Source organism: Pygoscelis adeliae, unplaced genomic scaffold (genome assembly GCF_000699105.1).
Source record: "Pygoscelis adeliae isolate BGI_AS28 unplaced genomic scaffold, ASM69910v1 Scaffold370, whole genome shotgun sequence".
NCBI classification, from domain to species: Eukaryota; Metazoa; Chordata; class Aves; order Sphenisciformes; family Spheniscidae; genus Pygoscelis; species Pygoscelis adeliae.
This window is the reverse complement of record NW_008823870.1, coordinates 193,110-214,524: the sequence shown is the minus strand read 5'-3', so window position 1 is coordinate 214,524 and position 21,415 is coordinate 193,110. Positions and strand designations below refer to the sequence as shown.

Genomic DNA, 21,415 nt, shown 5'->3' with positions numbered 1-21,415 from the left:
GTTCTTGTCCCGGCCTCGTCTATAGGCTCCAGCGCGCCGTGTGCCGGTAGGGCGGGCGGCAGCTACGGCTCCGTCCGTGAGCCCTCCGGAGCTCTGAGGCGGTGTCCGCCCCGGTGTGGGCGAGGTACGGCAGCCGTTTGCCCGTGGCGGGAGAGGTGCGGCCCATCTCCGTGCAGAGAGACTCGCACATCTCCCGAATGCTGGACGTGCCACCCAGCGGCCCCAGAGCCAGCTGCTGACCGGAGCGCTTTGGTCCTGCGACGCTGCCCCTCGGCTCCAGCATTCGGGCAGTTGTGTGCAGCGCCATGCCCCCGGCCGCTGAACATCGCTCGGCGTCGTCTTCCGCTGTGGAGCGCAGGACTCTCCCGTTTCCGAAGTATGCCAGCGAGTGCTAGCCCCTGCACCGCGGTGGGAGAGGTGCGGAGAGGGCACAGCTGAGACTCCCGCCAGCGCTGCGGTAAGACGGAGGAGCTCCAGCTGGCTCCGAGAATGCGAAAGACGACAGCCCGGTCTGTGGGGGAGCCTGCTCTGTCCGCCCCTGCTGCAGGGTCCACACCAGATGCTGGCTGGAGCCTCCACTGATGTCTTTGTAGACTCCCAGGTCAGTCCTCTGGTGCCAGATGTTGTTGGTTAATTTACCTGGAACCAGGTAGAGGTACTACACATGGGTCTGGGACCCCCACCCTTTGCAGGTGGATGTGCAGATGTGACAAAGTAGTGCTTCCAGTAAGTATTACAGGATGATGTGTCATGCAGTATTTGTTTGGGTTTAAATCTGCATGCTTCTGTGTTGTCCGTCACTCTGCTGTACTTACAATGCGAATGCGTGCCTTTTTAAGCTCACCATTCCTCCCCCTTCGTCTCCCTGTGCCCCAGCTGTGGGACACGGTCACGTTTCTATCTGCTCACCCTCCCTTGTTGGCCCCCAGCCCGTGCAGGGTGATGTTACAATGGAGGCTCAGAGTTGTGACAGCACTTTTATTGTAGCATCACGCATGCAGAAGGACGGGTAGCATCCTAACACCTCCAGGTCACAATCTCGTATTCTGAGTTGGTACAGTGTAGGATGAGGTCAGTAGCCCAAACCTTCCCTGGGCAGTTGAGGGATGCTTGGAGCACCCACCTGCTCCGTGCCAGGTGATTGCAAAACTTGTTTTGCAGGGCGCTTCATCAAATAAAATAGGACTAGAAAGGGGAATTCAGAAGACTGTGTAGGCCACTCCCAGTTTAGAGATGGGGTAAACGTGACAGATCGACTCCTTGAAACCTTCCAGTGAAGGAGACCTCAGTCTCTCTTCCTGACCTATTCTAGTGTTTCACAGTTTTGTAGCTTGCAGCAGTTCTTATTTATCTAATTTTGCAGCAAATAGAGGCCATTTTATATCATTCTGCTCATCAGTCTGGTGATTTCTGGGTGAATATTTTGTTTCTTGAGTTTGCAATTTTTGTGAGAGAAAACTTGGGTCAGAATGTTTACTGTACTTGCAATACCATAGCACATATACTGCGTAGTGCCCCATGAGGTGCTTTTTTCCTGTCTATAGCTCCTATAGTGTGTAACCCTTGGAGGAGGGAGTCTCCATGAGCAGTGGGTAGCGCTGTGTGGGTGAGCAGCAGTGCAGCATGTCCTCCTAGGCTGTTGCTCTGTTGCTCTTTGCATACATCCAAAAACACAACATCTGTCATAGTGTTGGCACCTATGGGAAAGCACAGCCAATTTCTGACCTGAGATGCAGAGAGTGACCTTAGGCAGCCAACTGTTTTTATACAAATTACTAAATAGCACGAGAAGTGACATCTCTTAGCAGTCTGCCCTACCTCTAAAATACATCAAGACCACATGGCAGCTCTAAAACCTTCCCCGGTTTGCTGAAGTAGCTGTTCCTGGATAGTGTGACAATCTCTCCATCCCTAAGCTCTGGGGAAGAGAAGCCTGAAAAAAAAAGCAGCAAGTGCTTTATCGCTGTTGGTATAGAGACTTGGGGAAAAAGTCAGCCTGAGCCACCCCCCTTCTCTTCTTCTCTAGTAATGGCATGATAAAGAAAAGTAGGGGGAAGTACCATCTTTTGAGGGAGCGGTGGCTGCTGGGGATGATAGGAACAGAGTAGTCTCAGATGGCATGGGAGTAATAGCTAAAGTCCTACAGCATTGGAAAAACTATGGGAAAAGTGTTGCCAGTAAGACGTCTTGCCCTGGTAGGTGGATTAATGGCTTAAAATCAATAACAATGGCTGTATGTGCAGGTCTGGATTACTTCCTTATTCCTGCCCATGCCCAGTAGTGTTTATTTCTTCTGTGAAAGCACGGGCTTTTTCCAGCTGTCGCTTAGGCTCAGAGTGTAAATACAGTGTTTTCCTCGTCTTGTGCCTCAGTAGTTGTGGCATTTCTCACTTATCAAAAGGCCTGGAAGTGACTTGCCTCACTAGCAGAGATATGCATTTGTCTTAGAATATTAAGTAAAAATTTTAAGTGCTTGCATTTGCTGGTAGAGACCATGACCTGTAATAGGCTACTGCTAAACAGAGCTTTTTGTAAGATGCATTGAGGATGCTACCGCAGCTTCATTTCAGAAATATGTGTTCCTGCAATGATAACACCTCAGAAATAAGTACTAAACCAGACCAAATTGATACTGCAACATGGAAGGTGTTCAGGATTTTTACCGTATAGAAGAATTGAGCAAGATTTTATAGGCAAGTGACAGATGATTTGTAAAGTAGGCACAGAGCAGTAGCACTCAGAGAAGTGATGTGTCCTTAGACTGCTTCAATCCTCACCCACAGCTTGCACTGGGTGAGAGAATATGGTGTGTCTGACTTGCTCTGCAAAACAGAAACATGTCTTTGCGCTGCATGTTTTTTTTACAGCACTCAGCTATCGCACTTGTTAAATTCAGTCTATATGTGTTCATACGGTGAATGTTGTAACAAAGAAACTGCTGTTAAAGAAACTGCACGTGCTGAGAAGCCGGTGCCCTCAGAGTGGCTTCTTACCTCCTGAGTATTTAAGCACAGTACTTGGGAACACATGCAGATGCAGATCTCGCACAGCACCATTAGTTCAGTGGTTAGAAGTCTGTGGGGAAATAATTGTATCCTGGGCAGATACTGCCCCAGTGGAATCATGCACCCTCATCCTTCAGTCCTTCCAATCAAATACTGTCTGTCATTTAGGTTGCGCAGCGTGACAAAAAAAGACCAAGACCTCCAGGTGAGCGGGGGGGGGGGAAGCAAGTGGTATAGACACTGCTCACTGCTAAGAACTGCTGATTTATTGTTTATCAGTGCAAAGCAGTATTTCCTCTCTAATAGTTCTGGCTGCACTGCCATGTCATGAGTGGTACAGACAGTTTCTTGCTGGTTGAAGCTTGCTTGGCAAAAGGACGAAAGAGGAGATCCTTTTAGATTGTTACTTGTCCAGTAAAGCAGTGTGCAGAGATTAGAAAAGCAGCTCTCTATGCTAATTTCTTAAACTTGGCTTGTCAAGCAAAGGAGGTCTTGTCACTCGCTGCTGTATGTTGGTATGCTCTTAGCTCCATATCTGGACCGTAGTGGTGTTTTAGGTACCACACAAAGAAAGTGAAAGATCTGAGACTTGATGTCTGCTAACATGTGGCTTTACTACATTTTGTAATAAAGTGTGAGCAGGAGGCAATGGTTTGAGCTGGTGCCCACCCATCAGGAATGCTGCTTGCGTAGCTCAAAAAGAAATAATACCGTGTCTTTGGAAGAGGTCTTTGGGTTCAAAGATGGGGAGGGCTGTGCAGAGGAGTGGGCTATCGCAGCGGGGCAGGTGAAGCGTTGCACTTGTGTCTAAGCTCTACAGCACAGGCAATTCCCCCAGATTTGGCCCTTGTTTTTCTATACCATTTAACGTGGGGACTCCAGCCTTATTAAAGTCTCGAGTGTCTTGTCTCTTTGTGGCGGGACGACATGGCTGAATGAGGGAGTGGTAGAGTGTCTTTTGGTAGTTTTGCAGGAACTGACCCACTCGGAGTAAAATCACGTTTCTGGTAGCAATCCTGTTGCCTCCTTGCATGGAAAAAACTTGTACAACATTTGCAAGTACTGTGTTTTAGCTACCCTTTTAATACAGGGTACATGCAGTCAGGTGCTGTCACAAGCTGTTAGCAGGCTTTGCAAGGCAGGTACTTCTGCAGTCTCAGCTGAAAGCTTGTGTACTGTGTGTAACTGTGCAAGTGTACACGCTGTAGCTCTGTAAAATGCTAACTGAAGTAAATAACCATGCATCCTTAAAGGACTTCTACCAGAATAGTTTTGCAGCTCTAGAAATGTTTTGTCCATAACTTGCTGTCGTTACTGTAATCAGTAGTAGGCTCCCTCTGAGTACAAATTAAAAAGAAGCTTGTTCTGCACTAAAATGATGGTTCATGTTTTAGGGAAATGAGATTCAAACCAATTTCTTAGTACGGGTCAAAATCTGACCAAGCAGCTCGTTCCAGTCCCTCCCTGCTGGGACAGTCACACTCCCCTCTGGCTGCCAGTGCTGTGGAGCAGCCCAGCCCTGACATGACACTGGAACAGCTGGTTTTCTCAGGAGGACCAGACCCTGCAAATAAATACCACCATGAATCGTTTTGCTGTGTTTCCTAAGCTTGGTTTTGAATCCATAGGATAGCTTCTCACTCTCCTATGAAGAGCTGAGGACAACAGAAGTGAAAACGGCTTTGTCTGTGATGGAACGGATCCCTAGATTAACACGTGACCCAGGGGTGCGCTTGGGGCTTGTCACAGAAGGTGCAGGGCGAGAGGAATGAAGCACTAGCGAGTGGATGTGTGTAACTACATCAGATCCCAAAAGCTTCAGAGCTCCCATCAGATGAAAGCAGCTGCTGGTGGAAAAGTGCTGTGAGACCAGGCTGTTCTGCCTTGCTAGGGCTCCATCTGTTCGCAAAATAGGCCCCTAGGGCCTAAAGCCACCACCAATTCCTGTTATGCTAAGGAATAATGGTGAGAACTAATTTTGATTACATTTTTATTGTTAAATTTGAAGAATAATAATTTCCAGAAAAGATACAATGTTCAGAATGTTTTCTGTGAATTTATGAGGTATCTCCGAGATATAGAAATGCAGTCATTTTCATCACCTTCATGGAGGCAGCCTTGAAGAACAGCTTCAGAAACCTTCTTTGTGGTTTCTTAAAGAATATTGTAACGTTTCTTCAGATTTATATGTAATGGGAAAACTCAAGAAATGGAAAAATTTGCAAGTCTAATTTTTGGCTCACAAAAAAAATCTGAAATTTGATCATCAAAAGCAGAGTCCTTGGGTAAAACCTTAAATATGTGGATAAGTTTGTATCCACCTGCATCTTTGCTGCCTTTGGAAAGAGTTAGGGTGCTTCCAGTGCAAGACATATTGTGCTGGGCTGGAGTTGTTTAGATTTCCTGTGTAATGTAGCAGGAGAAAAGCTTATTTTGACAACTTGATTTATATGCTGTTGAGCTCTTGTCTTCAGTGCACTGCAAGATAGATACTTGTCATGAGATCCTCTGTTGAATATAAAAGACATGAACGTGGAACCTGTGTTCTTTTAATTTCATTGCCTGCTAAGCAGGTGGCTCTACACAGACCCCTGAAGTGAGCAAGACAGAAAAGAGTGTGACTGGCAAAATAAGAAATAATAAGGGATAAAGGGTCTTGAACTTCTCAGAGTGGTACCTGTAACATTCAGTCATATTCAGGCTCTTATACCCCATCTCTTAATTATTGCAAGGTAAATTGCATAACTTCAGACAAGCCTTTTTTTTTTTTTTGCTTGTGCCTCATTTTCATCCTGTTTGTGGTGTTTGGGCTTTGCTGACAGTACTTTTTTGGTAATTAGGATTTTCACAGGAAAATGCATTAGAGTCAGCAGGACTGGGTCAGGTTTTGTCATGTCTTCATTACCAGAAAACATGGTTTTCTTTTGCGATGAAGCATGGTACTTTGCTTAAAGAATGTGTTCTGGCACCGTCCAATACCTTTATTGTTGAGCTGGAGGATCTTGTTTCAGACCTCAGTTATGTTCGGTACATAACAGACACACGCACACAAAAAAGCAACCCTTTGCTTCCCAAAATGTGAGAGGTTTTCTTTCTGTCCAGTTCCTCTAAGTTTTATACAGCTGTAGGCTGCTAACGTGGATACAGATACATCAGTTTTAAAGATAAACCAGGTGTATTGCATATGACTTGTGGTAAAGCTGACTTTGTTTCTGACCCTGTTGAACCCAGGACTATATAAAGGAAAGAAGATGTTTTCATGCCAGTTTCTGTGGCATAAGTTGTACTTTTATTTTCAACATTATGCTTGTTGTCCTTAGGGATAAAGCTGGCCAAGTCCTGTTGCTGAGAATGCAGAAGTGATAATGTTTTGATACAAACTGGCAAACTTGGGACTTACAGAATATTGATTCCTAGGAGTTTGCTTAAAAACTTAGCCTTTAATTAGGCCCCTGCAAAATCTAAGTTTTCAAGGTACCAGATCACCTTTATTCTTTGTAACTTAATTTTAACGGGGTAGGACTAGTGCAGCCGGGTAAAATAGTTCGGAAGTTCACCTGCCTGTGGACAGTTGATTTTTAAAATGGTCCTGAGAGATGCTGCAAGAGTGCACCAGGAGGAGAGTGTGTAGAAATCAATATTTGTATGTGGTTTACTTTTGGGAGCCTAACTGAAAGCCAGCAGGTTCCCTGGCCCTGATCCAAGCAAGGAAGAAAGGAAATGTGCTGTTTAGGGGGTTGAGTGACCTGGGGATCTTCCACACAGTGACGTGTGGTGGTCTCGCTGCAATCCAAGCAAGGCATCTGTTGGCTTATTAGCAGTGTGTGAACTGCACTGACCTGTGGTCCAAATGCCATTAATCTGTGGCCTCCACGTGGAAGAAGAGGAGCCTTCTGTCTCATTGCTGACTCCAGGGGGAACCTAGGGGGAAGGTGTCCTTCCCTTTGGCTGTTCCTCTATACTTAGGTGTCCTTGTTTTGTTTTGTTAAGAATGTACCAACTCTTGCAGCATAGCTAGTTGCTGTCTTTCTTTCCCTGTTCTCGCTCGCTCTCCCCCGTTTTTTAAATTTTCTTTTTTTTCTGTAGACTAGTGCAGTGCATGCACTTCAAGTGACCAGTGGCTTTTGAAGGGGACACCTTGGTGTACTTGATACTGTGGAATTTATTATGGAAACACTATACATAAATAATTTTGAAATTGCCATCAGTTGTGGCTTTGTTCTGGCTGCTTAGGTAGCAGGTTTAATCACCTGGAAAATGGGCAGCATAGAGATACTTTGCATTCATTACTGCCCCACTTACCTTATTTGCTGCCTGCAGCTTTCTAATCCAAGGGTACGCCCTGCTGCTCGGTAAATGCCAGCAGTCTCTGCTAGACGTGGAAAGGGCTCCCTTCACTCTGTGCTGGTTCTCCAGAATGGTTGTTTCCACTTCCCATTTTACTAATAGTGGCTTATTTCTGACCTGCCTGTAGACTGAGCAGCAATTTACAACCATCTATGAAAAACACTGTTGTCTTGGTAAGATACTGAAGGTTACAGGTTTAAGACTGTGATGAGTTTATAATGTCTGTCCTTCAGACTTCTGTTAAATCAAACAGATGCCCTCTGCTACCTAAAATCAGGTGGTCCTGCCCTAAATACTTACCAGGAGCACTGTCCAGGTGTCTGAATAGGAATACGTGGGAGCACTAGATGCTGTTTCAAATTCTGCTTCCTAAGAAAAGTTCCCTGCTTTTCTTAATTCTTTTTAGTGTTCCCATCTGGGGACAGTGGTGGTGACAGACGTCCCTTTAGTAACTTCAGTCCTCTGACAAAAAGTGCCAGGAAGTGCTTGGTGTCATTAGCTCAGTGTTAGGAAAGGTGGAGGCTTCAATTAGAGATCACAGAGCTTAGAGAGAAAAGAGCCTGGAAAGTGGACACAAACATGGGGCCCTCCATTTCTGTTCCACAATGGTTTCAGCTTGGAAAAAAAAAAGGGGGGGTGGTAATCTGAAGTGTACTGCTGCATCTCACTGGAATAATTTTCTCCTGCTATTTCTGGCTGTACAGAATAATTATTCTCTTTTGACAGCTAAATGGGTAGGAGCAAATCCCCAGTATGTTGCAGCCCTGGGCTTGGTGTTCTGTGGCACTGGTTCATGCCAAATTTCTTCTCCTTTTAAAAAGATGCCACTTTTGCACTTACGAGGTTGAAGGCTCAGATACGATAGCCAGCGTGTTGCTACTCTTAGCTCTAATAAAATGCAAGTGCTGGCCACTGAACTAGAGAGAGTGGCATTAAATGTGCAGAACGGAGCTGTTAACCTGCATGGCAAACGTGGCCCCTTTTCCTGGTGCCTGAGTTGTAGTAGCTCTGTTTGGCACAGGCCTGCGGTGAGAGGGGATGGCTCAGCAGTGCCAGGTCTCTGTCAGTCTCTGCAGCGTACGTGCTCTGCCTGGCAATGGGGGAGGAGGAGACAGCGACACGGACTGCACTGCAGCACACTGCAGCACTCCTGGAACAAAGACTTGCTGGGAAAACGCAACTTGTGTTGCTGCTGTGTGCTGACCGCAGTTCAGAGGCAGAGCCCTGAGACGGCATCTGCGTTATGAATATTTCCTCATGTAACTGCCAGTCACTTTCCCAGAGGCTTTGCAATTAACAGGACAACTGAATTATTAATAAGGCACTAATAACAAGTAATAGTGTTTTGGACTAGGCGAGAAAAGACCGTAGTGAGCTCACCTCTGAAATGAGGTTAGAGGGTTGGTGCTGGCTGCACTCCTTTGTCCCTGGCTCTTGAGCAACCAGAGTGGGATGCTGCATTACAACCTGCTGGAGCTGGCCAGAAGGGAGCAGAGCTCTTGTCTACTGTCAAACCGCAGCAGCTTCTTAGGGAGAGGGGGATGTCTTTAGCCAGTGGACCTGAGCTGTTTATTATCAGTGGTCTGCAATATGGTCTTCAGTGCAGTACAGCAGAGAGATACGTATCTTTCTAATACCCTCCAGTGAGAGTTGTGCCTTGCAGAGTGTGGTATACGAGTACTCCTGCAACCTTCCAGGGAGGACTCTGCATGTAACCAGGTCACTCGGAGAAGACTTTCTCTTTTAAAACCTGATCAGAGCTTGTTCATTTTGATGCACAGATTCCTGTTGTTGTCAGTGGGCTTTGTTCTGGGGTTGTCAGTGCTCTGCACCACCACATCATCGCCATGGATATATGAAACCAAACAGGATGAGGGTTGTCTTTTCCCCACAGTTTATTATATATGCTGTTAACATGATAGCAAGATTCATTAAATGTTCCCTATCCACAAAATTATCCTGCACAGCTTCACATGAGCTGCATGAAGTTTCTCCCTTATGGGTCACAAGACAGAAAGAGCCCTCTGTGTTTGCAGCCACTCAAGCTGCACTGACTGGCCCTAAACACAAAAAGATTGCTTGAGTTGATCTCTACAGCATCAGGTATAGCAATGTCCTATTAACCTATCTAAATCTCCCTGCTCCACTATTCAAGCATTAGTAGCTGTATCATAGTGCTAGGTTACAATGCAAGGAGGAGAAAATAACTAATACAGCCTTTAGACTTCTGCAGAGACCAGAGGGCTCAAGAGTTGTATTGCTTTTCAGAATTATGTTACTGGATCATCAGTGTCCATACTCTGTGATTTCTGGTAGTTCTGTTTCTGGCACTTGGCTGAAGCTCTTTTCCAAGAAATGGAGCCTGTCAGGGAAGGAGCAAGTGCCTTTTTAAAGGCTCCTTTTTCTAAGCGCAGAAGGAAGCAAAGGAGTCTTTTTCCTCCAGGTGCCGTTATTGCATGGTTTCAGGAGGCAAGCCAAGCTGAATTCGGACTCTTGTAAAGTAGGGGGATTTATTCTGAAATGGAAAGTATTTTGACAGATACTATCCTATTGAAATGCTGTCTGGTTATATTTGCTTAGGGTTTACTTGTGTTTCGAAAGAAGTTGCATTACCCCAGTCCTTTATTGTGTGGATACAGCTAGAATCACAAGGGAAGGGATCCGTCTTCTGCCTGCGTTTTTCATTTTTCTGTCTGTTTTCTTTAAGGAAGTTCTCTGGATTTGCAGTCAAAGGGATGCTGCAGGAACTTGAAGAGCTAGGATGCTGCAGGGCAAGTGTCCCTGTGCATTGCCAAGCCAAGCAAATCTCCTGTGTGACTTCCAGGATAGTTGTTTGTGGCTTCCTGCACTAGGCTGCCAAAACCTGAGCTTTCTTTCCATGGTAATATCCTTATTCTGGCTTTCTCCAACCTAGATAACCAGTTCAGGATGTCAATATTGGAGCGACTTGAGCAGATGGAGAGGAGAATGGCTGAAATGACGGGCTCCCAGCAGCACAAACAAGGAGTAGGAGGCGGGAGCAATGGGAGTGGGAACGGAGGAACGCAGGTGCAGGTATGAACCCCGCTGTGTCCAGACACGGCAGCTTTATGCTTTCTTACCAGAGTTTGTTTTTTGGGGGGGTTGGAAAGGATTATAGTTTTTCCTGAACAAGAAGTCTGGTTTGTGGGTGTCTTTAACAGCAGTTGGCTTTCACTCGCATTTGCCACTGTCTCAGTACTTCTAGAAGCAGAAGGTGCCTGCTCAGGGCAGGTTGCAGCTCCCCTCAGTGGTTAAACTGGGATGTGTGTGGTGTTTCAGTGCGTTTCTGGGACTGGGACACTGGGCAGCTGCTTTGAGAGCCGCGTGGTGGTGGTGTGCGAGAAGATGATGAGTCGTGCTTGCTGGGCAAAGTCCAAACACTTGATCCATTCAAAGACTTTCCGAGGAATGACACTGCTCCACCTAGCTGCTGCCCAGGGCTATGCTACACTGATCCAGACCCTCATCAAATGGCGGTAAGACCCAGCCCGTTGGACTCTTGGGTGTCAATACAGGCATGGCAGAAGCATATGTAAGCTCTGTTTGGTCCAGATTTCTGGTTGTCCCTTACAAACAGCCAAGTCCCTGAATTTGTTCCTGTCCCCTGATCTGACGGGATCTGTCTCTTGAGAGAGCGAGTCCAATCACTGGATGTACCATGCTCTTAAAGTCTCCAGTGGGGGCACCATCTGTAGTACATGTGTGTGTCATGGGCATATGCATGGCCACTTCTTTGTGGTATGGTGCATTGGGTAAAGCTGTGCATTTAGGCAGTGATCCTAACATGGCTACAGAGCATCATTTGTTCTGTTGTTTCCTCTGCAGCACCAAACATGCAGACAGCATTGATCTGGAGCTGGAAGTTGACCCTTTGAATGTGGATCATTTCTCCTGCACTCCTCTGGTAAGAGCAGAGACTGAAACTTCTGAGAGAGTCTGAGGACCCTCTGGAGTTCTTCCTGATGTGTTATTTTCCTAATGTGTTTCACACTCTGAAGAGTAGGTGTTTCTTGTGTGTCCTTGCTGTGTAAATGGTAAGACACAGCACTGTCAGCTTCCTGGCATTTTGTTGAGAGAGACCACACAGAAGAAAACTTGTCATTGACTAACATGAGGAAAGGGGACAGAGAGGTGTTTCTGGTTTGTGTTTTACCCAAAATCTAGTTTCCGCTGTTGTGCGGGGGAAAGGGCTTTACATCCCTTCTTTCAGGTTGTTCTCTTTGACTGACTGTCTGTAGCGGTTGTAAAGTCATTGCAATATCTTGGTCATTGGAATCATGAAATCGAGACTGAGAACTTAGACAAGCAAAGAGCCAAAGCAGGTGGAACCAGAAGTGCCAGTTTACAACAGCAGAGTGTTGATTTTATTATTCCCAACTGTTAGTCCTGTCTGCCTGTTTCTGATCTCAGAGATTCCTTTGCGCATGAGGCTGTTACGTCTCTGCAGTGATGCCAGTGTGAGAGAAAAAAAAAAAAGCCAAACCCAAAAAAAAACCCAAAAAATGTTTATTACTAGATAAGAAACTGTCAAACTGTCAGCTTCATTTGGCAGGTGAAGGTTTCTCTGTCATAGGAGAGAATAGCATGCATCTAATCCTCTGTAATGGCCTTTTGTCGGGATAGGACATTTATAAAAGCTAGTTGCTGGGGTTCAAGCATGTTATGGTTTTGCTTATCAGAGTCATTTTTCTGTGGGCTAGGGACCAGACTCCCCTGCATTAGCAAGAGAAGAAGGAGAAGGCAGGTCGCCCAATGGGTCAGTTGTCTTTTCTTTTCTAGATGTGGGCATGCGCCCTGGGCCACATGGATGCAGCTGTTGTGCTGTACAAGTGGGACCGCCGAGCCATCTCTATTCCTGACTCCCTTGGGAGACTGCCACTGGCCATTGCCCGATCTCGGGGCCATGTGAAGTTGGCAGAGTGCTTGGAGCAGCTACAGCGAGATGAGCAAACTCAGCTTGGGCAAAACCCTAGGATTCAGTGCCCCTCGAGCACAGACTCCAACACAGAGAACTGGGTGTCCCAGTGGCACAGTGAGCTTATTGCCTCTCAGGAGCCTCAGAAGGGAGTCACTGTGATTTCCAGTACAAACACAGGTAAACCAACCCTGAGGGCATGCGCTGCTTTGCTGACATTTGACATGTGAAAACCTGGGGGCAAGGAGCTCACCTGGGCGGCAGATGCCACCTGTAGCCCTGCTGTCCATGCTTAATTCTTTTCTTGTGGGCTCTGTCACATGCTCCATGTGCTTGTGTAAGTATTGGGAAGAGGAGTGAATGCCTGCTTTAGAAAGACGCGAGTATCTTAAGAGTGGTTGAGGTAGTATCCTCCCTGGGTGATAGTTACTCCCTTTGCACATATTGTTGGATGTCCTAGATCATGGCACAAACTTCCACCTGCCGCTCTGCAGCAGAAGCTGTTGTAGTTCCTACAGTGGCCATGGGTTGCCTGTTCTGTTTTGACCATTGATCTGTTTGTTTGCAGAGCTGAGACGACCAAGATCGGAACCTTCCAGTTACTACAGTAGTGAGACTCAGAAAGATTACCCTGCACCCAAAAAACATAAGCTGAGCCCTGAATATTTTCACGCCCGGCAAGAGAAGCTGCTTTCCACTGCGCTGAGCCTGGAACAGCCAAGCATCAGGAAGCAGAACTCCAGCTCCAAGCAATCCGCCACTGAGACAATCAGCCCCAGTGAAGGGATAAGGGACTATGGCCGGGAGCTCTCCCAGCACATCCCAGAAGTTACTGGGTACCGGGGCTCTGGCAGCCAAGCAGGCATGAAATGGAACCCAAAGGACATTTATATTGGTGTGTCAGCAGTGCAGGTGGCGGGGAGCCAGAAGGGGGCTGCACTGGGGAAGGACACTGTAGCCCATCGGCTACACCAGCGAGAGCAGATGAACGTGCTGATGATGGCTGACAGGGAGATGGTGGATGCAGAGCTCTTATCCTATAGGGACAATGCAGGGGATGAGGACTGCTTACACCACATGGATGACTTGCAGGTAAACGTACCCGTAGCACCAAGATCAGCGGTCTCAGAGAGCACGGTGGCTGCACAGAGGAGCCTAACTGTGAGAAACTTCTGTGGAGGCCTTTAGAGACTCTGAATTGTGCTTTGTGAAAGGAGGTGGTCATATGGCCCATGTATACTTTCTTCTGGTTTTAAAGGGTATCCTTTCAACCTGGACGCAAAGGCTGATGGTTAGCACTTAGGGTCATGCACTGGCATACGCTTCAACAGTGTACAGAATGCACAAAATTGTTTGCAATTCTGCAAGGAAAAAGGAAAAAAGCAGAGCCTCCTCGTCACATCAGTAAATGAGACTAAGGTGGTCCCCTATTTCTTTGGGAAGTGGGAAGCAGTCCCTGTAAAGACAAGGTGACTTGAGAGAGGCAGTGCTGTGGTTGCAGGTCAAGCCACTACACTTCAAAGGGCAAGGAGATAAGAGTGAAGAAGGGGCGAGAGAGTGGGTTTGGGGAAGGAAAAATTCCACTGGGTATGGAATAGAGGAAATAAAAACCCAACAGAAGCAGGACAGACAGATGAGCAGTAGTCACTGGGGGAAAGACACTGCATTTGGTCTTCTGAGCGAAAAGAATAATGGGAGCACAGCCTACCTGCACTGCCTTGGCATCTCTAAATATTCTCATCTTGCTGGCGTAACACAGATGAAGCAGATCTTTGGAAAAAAAGAACTGTTTTCTGTTCTCTGTATTAAAAATTCCTGTGAACCTTGGCAGGTGGGGGGATATGGTTCAGAAGGATTCCAGACAAAGCTGTGGTCCCAAGGTTTTTAACTTCTCTTGATGTGCCTTTATTGTCCTGTCATGCTCTACTGCACATCTCAGTGAAAGAGCGGCAAGATCACTTTTCCTTTGGAAACAAGATAGTAGTGACAGCTGCCAGTAGCATACAGCAAAGGTCCAATGACATAAACCTTTCACCAGATCTCGTAGGCTCCCCATACACTCAATGAAAAAGAGGTCTGGGGAATGTGAAAACCTGCAGTGCTTTGTCAGAAGAGACAGAAAAGCAAATGAGCTTTGGTTAATGAATTTCTCTCTGATGCTGAGACAAACAGTAGACTTCAGCTATCACAAGTTTGAGGAAAATCAGGCAATCTGTCTAAAGCTGGGTTGTAACACGCAATCACAAGGCTCCTGCTACCAGGCAGCAAAAGTTTGCTCTCCTCTTCCCCTTCCCAGGTGAACATGATGACACTTGCGGAGCACATTATTGAAGCTACGCCTGACAGGATCAAGCGGGAGAATTTTGTGCCCATGGAGTCACCGCTGGTGGAGAGAACGGACAGTGCTGCCATGAGCACCACAATGAGCTGGCTGGCCAGTTACCTTGCTGATGTCGATCATCTGCCAAGTGCTGCACAGATAAGGTCAGGAAGAGCTGTGAAGTTGCTCTGGGTTTGAGTGGTCTGAATGCTGGGCAGCATGCACTGATGCTTTAGCCTGCAGATGCTCTTTCTCAGTGGGACTCAATGCTGGTGTTCCAAGCCCAGCTGCGCTCTGGTGGTCAAATGTATTGTTGCCAGCAGAGCTACAAATTCGTGGAAGAATGGGAATGCATGCAGCAGGAGGGGAAAGTGGCCACGAGGTCTGACTTGTGACTTCTCTTCCAGTGCCAAGTCTGTGCAATGTGGTACAGGCAGGCTCAGGAATGTGGGATGTTGGTTGGAGAGAAGGAGGGGAGCATGAGCTTCTGCCTTGAACTGAGAAATGTTGTAGTCCTTATCTGTGATGCCAGCTCAGGTGCTTTGTGAGCCAATAATTCCTACTGTGATTGGTATTTCAGAAGCCTGTATAGTGAACCCCTGACCCCTTCTTCGAACACCAGCTTGAGCCCTGCAGGCTCACCAATCAGTGAAATAGCTTTTGAGAAACCCAGCCTTCCCTCGGCAGCAGACTGGTCTGAATTTCTGAGTGCATCCACCAGCGAGAAGGTAGAAAATGAGTTTGCACAGTTAACTCTGTCTGATCATGAGCAGAGAGAACTCTATGAAGCTGCCAAGCTTGTCCAGACAGTGTTCAGGAAATACAAGGTATGTGGCCAAAATGTCCAATGTCTTCCTTGTTAGGTGTGAGAGTGTAATTTGTTACAAAAACAAAATGTGGGTAATACCCACTTCTGGGACAAAAATACAGTTTCTGTCATAACCTTTTCAATGCTTCTAGCATTTGCTTGTTGATGTTTACCCAGCAACTACCATACTGGAGAGAGCATGCCATGCCGTAGCATGCCTTCTGTGCCGGAACAGCACTCACAAAGCATATCCTCAAAATATACCCCAAAGGTTCTGGTTAGTTGCCTGCTTGGTGTAAAGATCAGTTATGAGGGTTTGTCCCTTACATGAGTTGACAGTAGAGAGATCTCCAGGAAGTGCCTAGACCTGAATCATGTAGCACTGATAGGAGAGATTTCGAAGTAGGGGCCCTGCAAGCTGCTGTGAGCCACTTAACAACATCTGTCCCGTTTTTTGGTGCGCTCTGACTACTTATTGCTTCTTTCCTTTTCCACATAGGGTCGTCCTCTCCGGGAACAGCAAGAGGTGGCTGCTGCTGTTATTCAGCGTTGCTACCGAAAATACAAACAGGTAATCAAGGAAGTGAAATTTTATGAAACACACGTAAGTGCCATGAACACAGCCCTTTGTAATGGGAATTATCCCACTGTTCCTCTTGTATGCCTTTCATCATGTAGTGATGAAATACCCTGCTCAGGCAAAATTGAAAAGGGAAGAAAATTCGTGTCCTGAATCTTAATTTTGGAGGGAATCCTTGAAAGGGTTTTGTTTGTGATGATAACCTGTATTTTTGCTATGAGATAGAGGGCAATGATGTATTCCATATTGGCCTTTATGCATGTTATAGCCTGGTGAGACTATTCTCTGACTAGTTGCTTGCCAAATTTCATTGTGAAATTGAAGTTGGTTTTGCCTTTGATAAAGGCAAAGATGAAAAATAGGTTGTTTTATTTTGCACATACTAAACTTTTAAACTATGGGAGGTCACGTGTTGTAGCTTGATGCCACTTGTTCCAGGACTGAGACCGTTCTCCAGATTCTAGTTGGAGACATGCTTTTAGGCTGAGTTCTCAACCCCAGAAAAAGAAGATACTTTTTTTCCTTTTTGGTTTTTGGGGTTTTTTGGGGTTGGGGCGGGGGGGGTGGGGCTTGAGCCCATGTCCCTCTTTTTACTGTACTCTGCTAGACTCAAGCTGTCTGGTGCCTGGTGGCATGTTACGTAAAGTGAAAGGCAAGATGCCTGTGCTCTTTTACAACCTTCAAAAACATTTATTTGGGAAGCCTTTCTAGTGTTAGGTGACTGCATCATGATTCACATTCAACCTGTCACATGGCTGTTATTCTGGAGTGATACTTCCTGTAATAGGGAAGCTTAATTCCTTTCAAAAACAGCTTGACAAGCTGCTTTGTCTGGAATCGCTTCTTTTTGAAAGAAGATGGTTTGGTTTTTTTTATTTTTTCATTCTTTATTTGCAGAACTAACATTAATTATGTATTTTTCTGTTTCTCCCCAAGCTTACTTGGATAGCCTTGAAGGTAATACAAATACAAACATTATTTTGGAAACAATTCCCCATGGGTCACTAACTTTCATGCTCAATATAAACCAGGAGAACCTGGCATTTAGAGAAATGTTTTAATAGTATCCACTAATAAATACCTGTAGTTGAGAAATCAGTGACAAACCAAACCTTATGGGAGATACATAGGGGCTGCTGTGCCACAGCATATCAGCACAGTAGTACAACTAAAAGAAAAAAAAAAAGGCTCCTGCTTCTACGGGTACTCATCTAAGCAGTGAGGGGCTGAGGTGCAGGGAAGGTTTTGAAGCCAGTTTCCGGAGAACAAGCTTTCCTTTGCTGCTGATTAGCTGTCACTCAGTGATCTTTGCCTTGGCATTTGGGGAGCACAGGAGAACATTATCCCACCCGTGCAGCCAGTCCTCTGCATTCTGCCTGCCTGCCAAAGTATTTTGAACATTCATCTTTGAAATACCTGTGCCCTGAATTCCTAAGACCACCATCTCATGTACATTGCTGCTCATACTGGAGGTGTGACTGTTGATGCCAGTCTTAAATTGTTCACGGCCAATAATTTTCTACTGTAAAGATGGATTTCCCAGCTGTGCAACATCTTGCTCTCATCAGGTACTAGAATCAGCTGAGCTTCTCTCAGAGCTACCCAGGAGGCGAGGCATGCTCTTCCTGGACAGGCATGTCCTCAGGGTAATTTTCCATCCATAGCTTCCTCCTGCACCATGGTTTTGTATCAGTCAAAGTACTGTTCTATCACCACAAGTCAGCTGAGCTTTCTGGGGCCGCTGTACTAGCTGAGGCTTATCACTTCACAGAGGTGAGGTGACTTCTCTGTTTATCCTCTTCCCGGCTGGAGGGAAAAAGAGGAGGAGGGGGAGCAGCTAATCAGCTAAGTGGGTCTTAGAGTTGAATGCAAACATACTGGAGTCCAGTCTATTCAGTGACTGCTATTTTCTCTTTCACATGCCTTATTCCTCTATTATGTTACTGTATTGCGGAGACCAGTACAGGCTTATGACTAGATTTGAACAGTCATAGCTCACATCACAGTTTAGTATTTGAACCCTTCTATTCGGGGGTTTGTAACTCAGCCACAGAAGTCCCATCTGGGCTAAAAATTGGAAGGCAATCACCAGCCCGTGAGTGGACTTATTTAAAATAGCTGATTGAAAACCACAATCTGACCCATTTAATTAAAAATGTTAAAAAGAACAAAGAAAAGAAAAAAAAAAAAACAATGGAAATGAATAATGGCAAAATATAATTGCACCTAATGACTGCTTCAATTCCAAAAAGTGAAATTTGGTAAATGGTGGTCTGTGATGATACTGGAGGGTTTTTTGCTTTGGGGTGATGTTGTGTGGGGCGGGGGTTGTATGTTTGCTTTTTGTTTTTTTTTTTTCCCAATAGACAGGAAAACTCTATTGAGATACGTTAGGACATTACCCTGTTCAGGGCAGTGGCTGCTATTTCTGTGTCTTATCTGTCTGATAAAGTGAGCAGAAGTCACAGGTGATAGAATAGCCAGGAACAGCAGACACATAAGTTTTGAAAGCGTTAAAACTTCCAAAATAAGATCAGTAAACACTGAAAACCTCTGTCATAGCGTTAGTTCAGAGGTATGAGTGCAACTTTTATACATTATTCTACATCTCTATCTTAAAAAGGACTTCTAAAAATATGCATGACTGTGTGTGGTTTCTGTTAAGCGGCCATCTACTTGCGTGCTTTAGAAGGAGAAGGATGTAGAATAAAGATTTTCTTTTTAAGAGTTTGTGCCTGCTTTATTTGGAATCATGGGCTAGAAATAATACAGTGCTAGAGGGAATTTTGGATGTGTGAGACTGCTCATGCAAATTTGCAGGTTCAGTGAATGCTTGTTACAGACTTCTAATGAGATTTAGTTTTGCCTATGACTTGGGCTCAATATTAGACTTGCTTAATTAACTGTTGTGGATTTTGTTTGGGTTTGGTTTTGGGTTTTTTTTTTAAGTTAGAAACATATGTTATTCTATTTGAAAAGCTTGGATTTAAATGGATATATTTGAGCAATCAAAACTTTTGCAGTATTGTGCTATTGCTATTTCTATGGCATAGAAACAAGAAATGAGCTGTTTAGAAGTCAATTGTCCTAGGAAAGTGGAATGCACTTGTGAACAGCAAATTCAGTTTTAAAGTAATTTGTTGAAAAGATATTTTTAAAGGAAGATACAAAAAAGTGTATTTTCATTTTAGTTAATCTGTTAGCATTTTGGAATAGTCATTCACACTGCTTTATCCTTACAGTCACTTAAGTTGGGCATATTTTGCTGCTGTTGTTATGAGCCTTTACAAACAATGGCTGCATAGAAATGAGCATCCTGTAGTTTGTAATGAGATTTCTGTGTGCAAGGGAAACAAACAATTCCTGTAAGTGTATTCAGTTGGTTTATATCTAACACAGACCCACTGCGGTACAAATATGAAGCAGTGTAAACATGACTTAGGATCAGCTCCAGTTGTTCTGAAGTTGTTCATAAGTATAGTACAGCTGGATTGGGTCATTAGCATGTACATGTAGAGCCTCTGCTAGCTAGACATTAAATAAAACCAATCCCGTCAAATTATTCCAGGGGCAGCAAAACAGGTAGTTGCTTTCTTGATGCAGACTAGGTTCTGCACCTAATCTCACAGTTGTTCCAGTTTGCTGTCACCATTTTCTCACACAGTTCCCAGGTAGCAAGCAGATACTCATTTGCTTCTCATCATGTCTTAGTGGCAGAAGAGTCTTCTGCCCTAGGAACCTGCTTCTCGCTGGTTTTATTGGAATGCCTCAGCTTCTCTTTGTTTCTCTTGTAGTATGCACTTTATAAAAAGATGACGCAAGCTGCCATTCTTATCCAGAGCAAATTCCGAAGTTACTATGAGCAGAAAAAATTCCAGCAGAGCCGACGAGCTGCGATGTTGATCCAGCAGTACTATCGCAGCTACAAAGAATGTGGGAAGAGGAGGCAAAACCGTCGGGCAGCCACCATTGTACAACAGAAACTCAGGTGAGCCATTGGGATGTTAGATGCTACCAGGATCTTTGTATATTGCCTGTACACTCATCAGGGCTGTGCTGTAGTTTACAGATAAAGGCTAGTGAGAAGAGGACAGTGGTTCATAGGATAATTATTCTTGCATTTAGTATTATTCTCCCCAGTTTTGCCTACTTCATTGTTGGGGTTTTTTTGTGTTTAGAAGCAGTCTGCTTACCAAGAAGCAGGATCAAGCTGCTCGCAAGATTATGCGGTTTTTACGACGCTGCCGCCACAGGTATGACGCTGTCTTTTGGTATCTGCCCTTCAATATTCAAGTGTGTCAGCAATGAGGGCAATGTAAAGGGTAATAGAATCAGCTCACTACAGATCTTTTAATCAAATAACGAAGCCCAGCTGCATCCAAGATACACTGACAAAAATGAAATGTCTTAAATTAGGACTGTTGCTGAAAGAATTATGTTCAGCTCCGTTGCTGGAGCCCAGGTTGTGTTGGGCAGACACAGAATAAGGAAACTTTGAGCAAAGCAAGGCACATGACTTTAAAAGTTGGACTTGAGGAAGTCTGGAAAAAAGCTTACTGAATCATAGCTACAGCTTGTAAGTGCTGCACAAAGCATTCATGGTATGTGGGAAAGTGCAAAATGTGACAACATCTGGTGTAGCCTTTAGTTTGGTCACAGAATCATTTGGTAAATTCTCATCAGATACGGGTTCTTTTTAGTGTGGATAGGTGGAATGTGCCAACAGCAGCAGACAAGTTAGTTCACGTCAGCCACTCCACACATACCTCAGTAAGCTGGGAGTACAGACACAGACATGAAGATGAATCATCTCCTGCCAGCGTGGGGACCTGTGCAGGCTTGCCAAAGTGCTCACATGTGGCAGCTGGCACTACCATACTAGTACTCTGCTACATGCAGGGTGTTTGTTTTGATTTTTTTTCGATGAAAGGATCCCATATATGATCAGGTTGCACACTGGAACTTTGCCTAGACAAAAGTGAATTCAGATGTTTCTGACTCTGCTCCCTCCATTCTCACCACACATGCATTTCATCTGCTCAGGAGCTGGTCAGACCTGATGAAGCATATCTGGTTCAGCCCAGTGATGTTTGAACAAGGAGAGCTCTGAGAGGCAGAGAGGCATGTGATAAAATTGATTTCAGAAACAGACTCGGTCCTTTTTGTAAGATTTCAGAGCTGCAGTTTGCAGGAGGTCAGCGTGGCTCATGTTGTGGAAGGACATCTTACCTGCCGGTTCAGTGGGAAGTAACATGTGTGGACAAGAAAGAGGGTTTTATAGTTTCCAGGCCAATTCCAAGTGCACTTGAAACAGCCACAGTTGTTCACGAAGAAGCACAAGTGGCTTCTTGCTCTCAGCAGGGCATGTGGAAGAGACCAAAAGGTTTGTTTTGTTGTGTTTGTTGGGCAGCATGTCCTG

General features: G+C 45.3%; 1 protein-coding gene across 1 annotated transcript in view; it reads left to right on the top strand.

Annotated features, from left to right (window-relative positions):
- The window catches only part of CAMTA1 (calmodulin binding transcription activator 1), a 336,801-nt gene that overhangs the window by 297,925 nt on the left and 17,461 nt on the right, over nt 1-21,415 (top strand). Inside the window, exons 12-21 of the mRNA XM_009333436.1 lie at nt 10,267-10,406; nt 10,653-10,849; nt 11,199-11,277; nt 12,153-12,468; nt 12,857-13,380; nt 14,585-14,772; nt 15,189-15,435; nt 15,916-15,987; nt 19,791-19,984; nt 20,175-20,249. Coding sequence (XP_009331711.1) covers nt 10,267-10,406; nt 10,653-10,849; nt 11,199-11,277; nt 12,153-12,468; nt 12,857-13,380; nt 14,585-14,772; nt 15,189-15,435; nt 15,916-15,987; nt 19,791-19,984; nt 20,175-20,249 — 2,032 coding nt within the window. The remainder of the gene's footprint in view (nt 1-10,266; nt 10,407-10,652; nt 10,850-11,198; nt 11,278-12,152; nt 12,469-12,856; nt 13,381-14,584; nt 14,773-15,188; nt 15,436-15,915; nt 15,988-19,790; nt 19,985-20,174; nt 20,250-21,415) is intronic.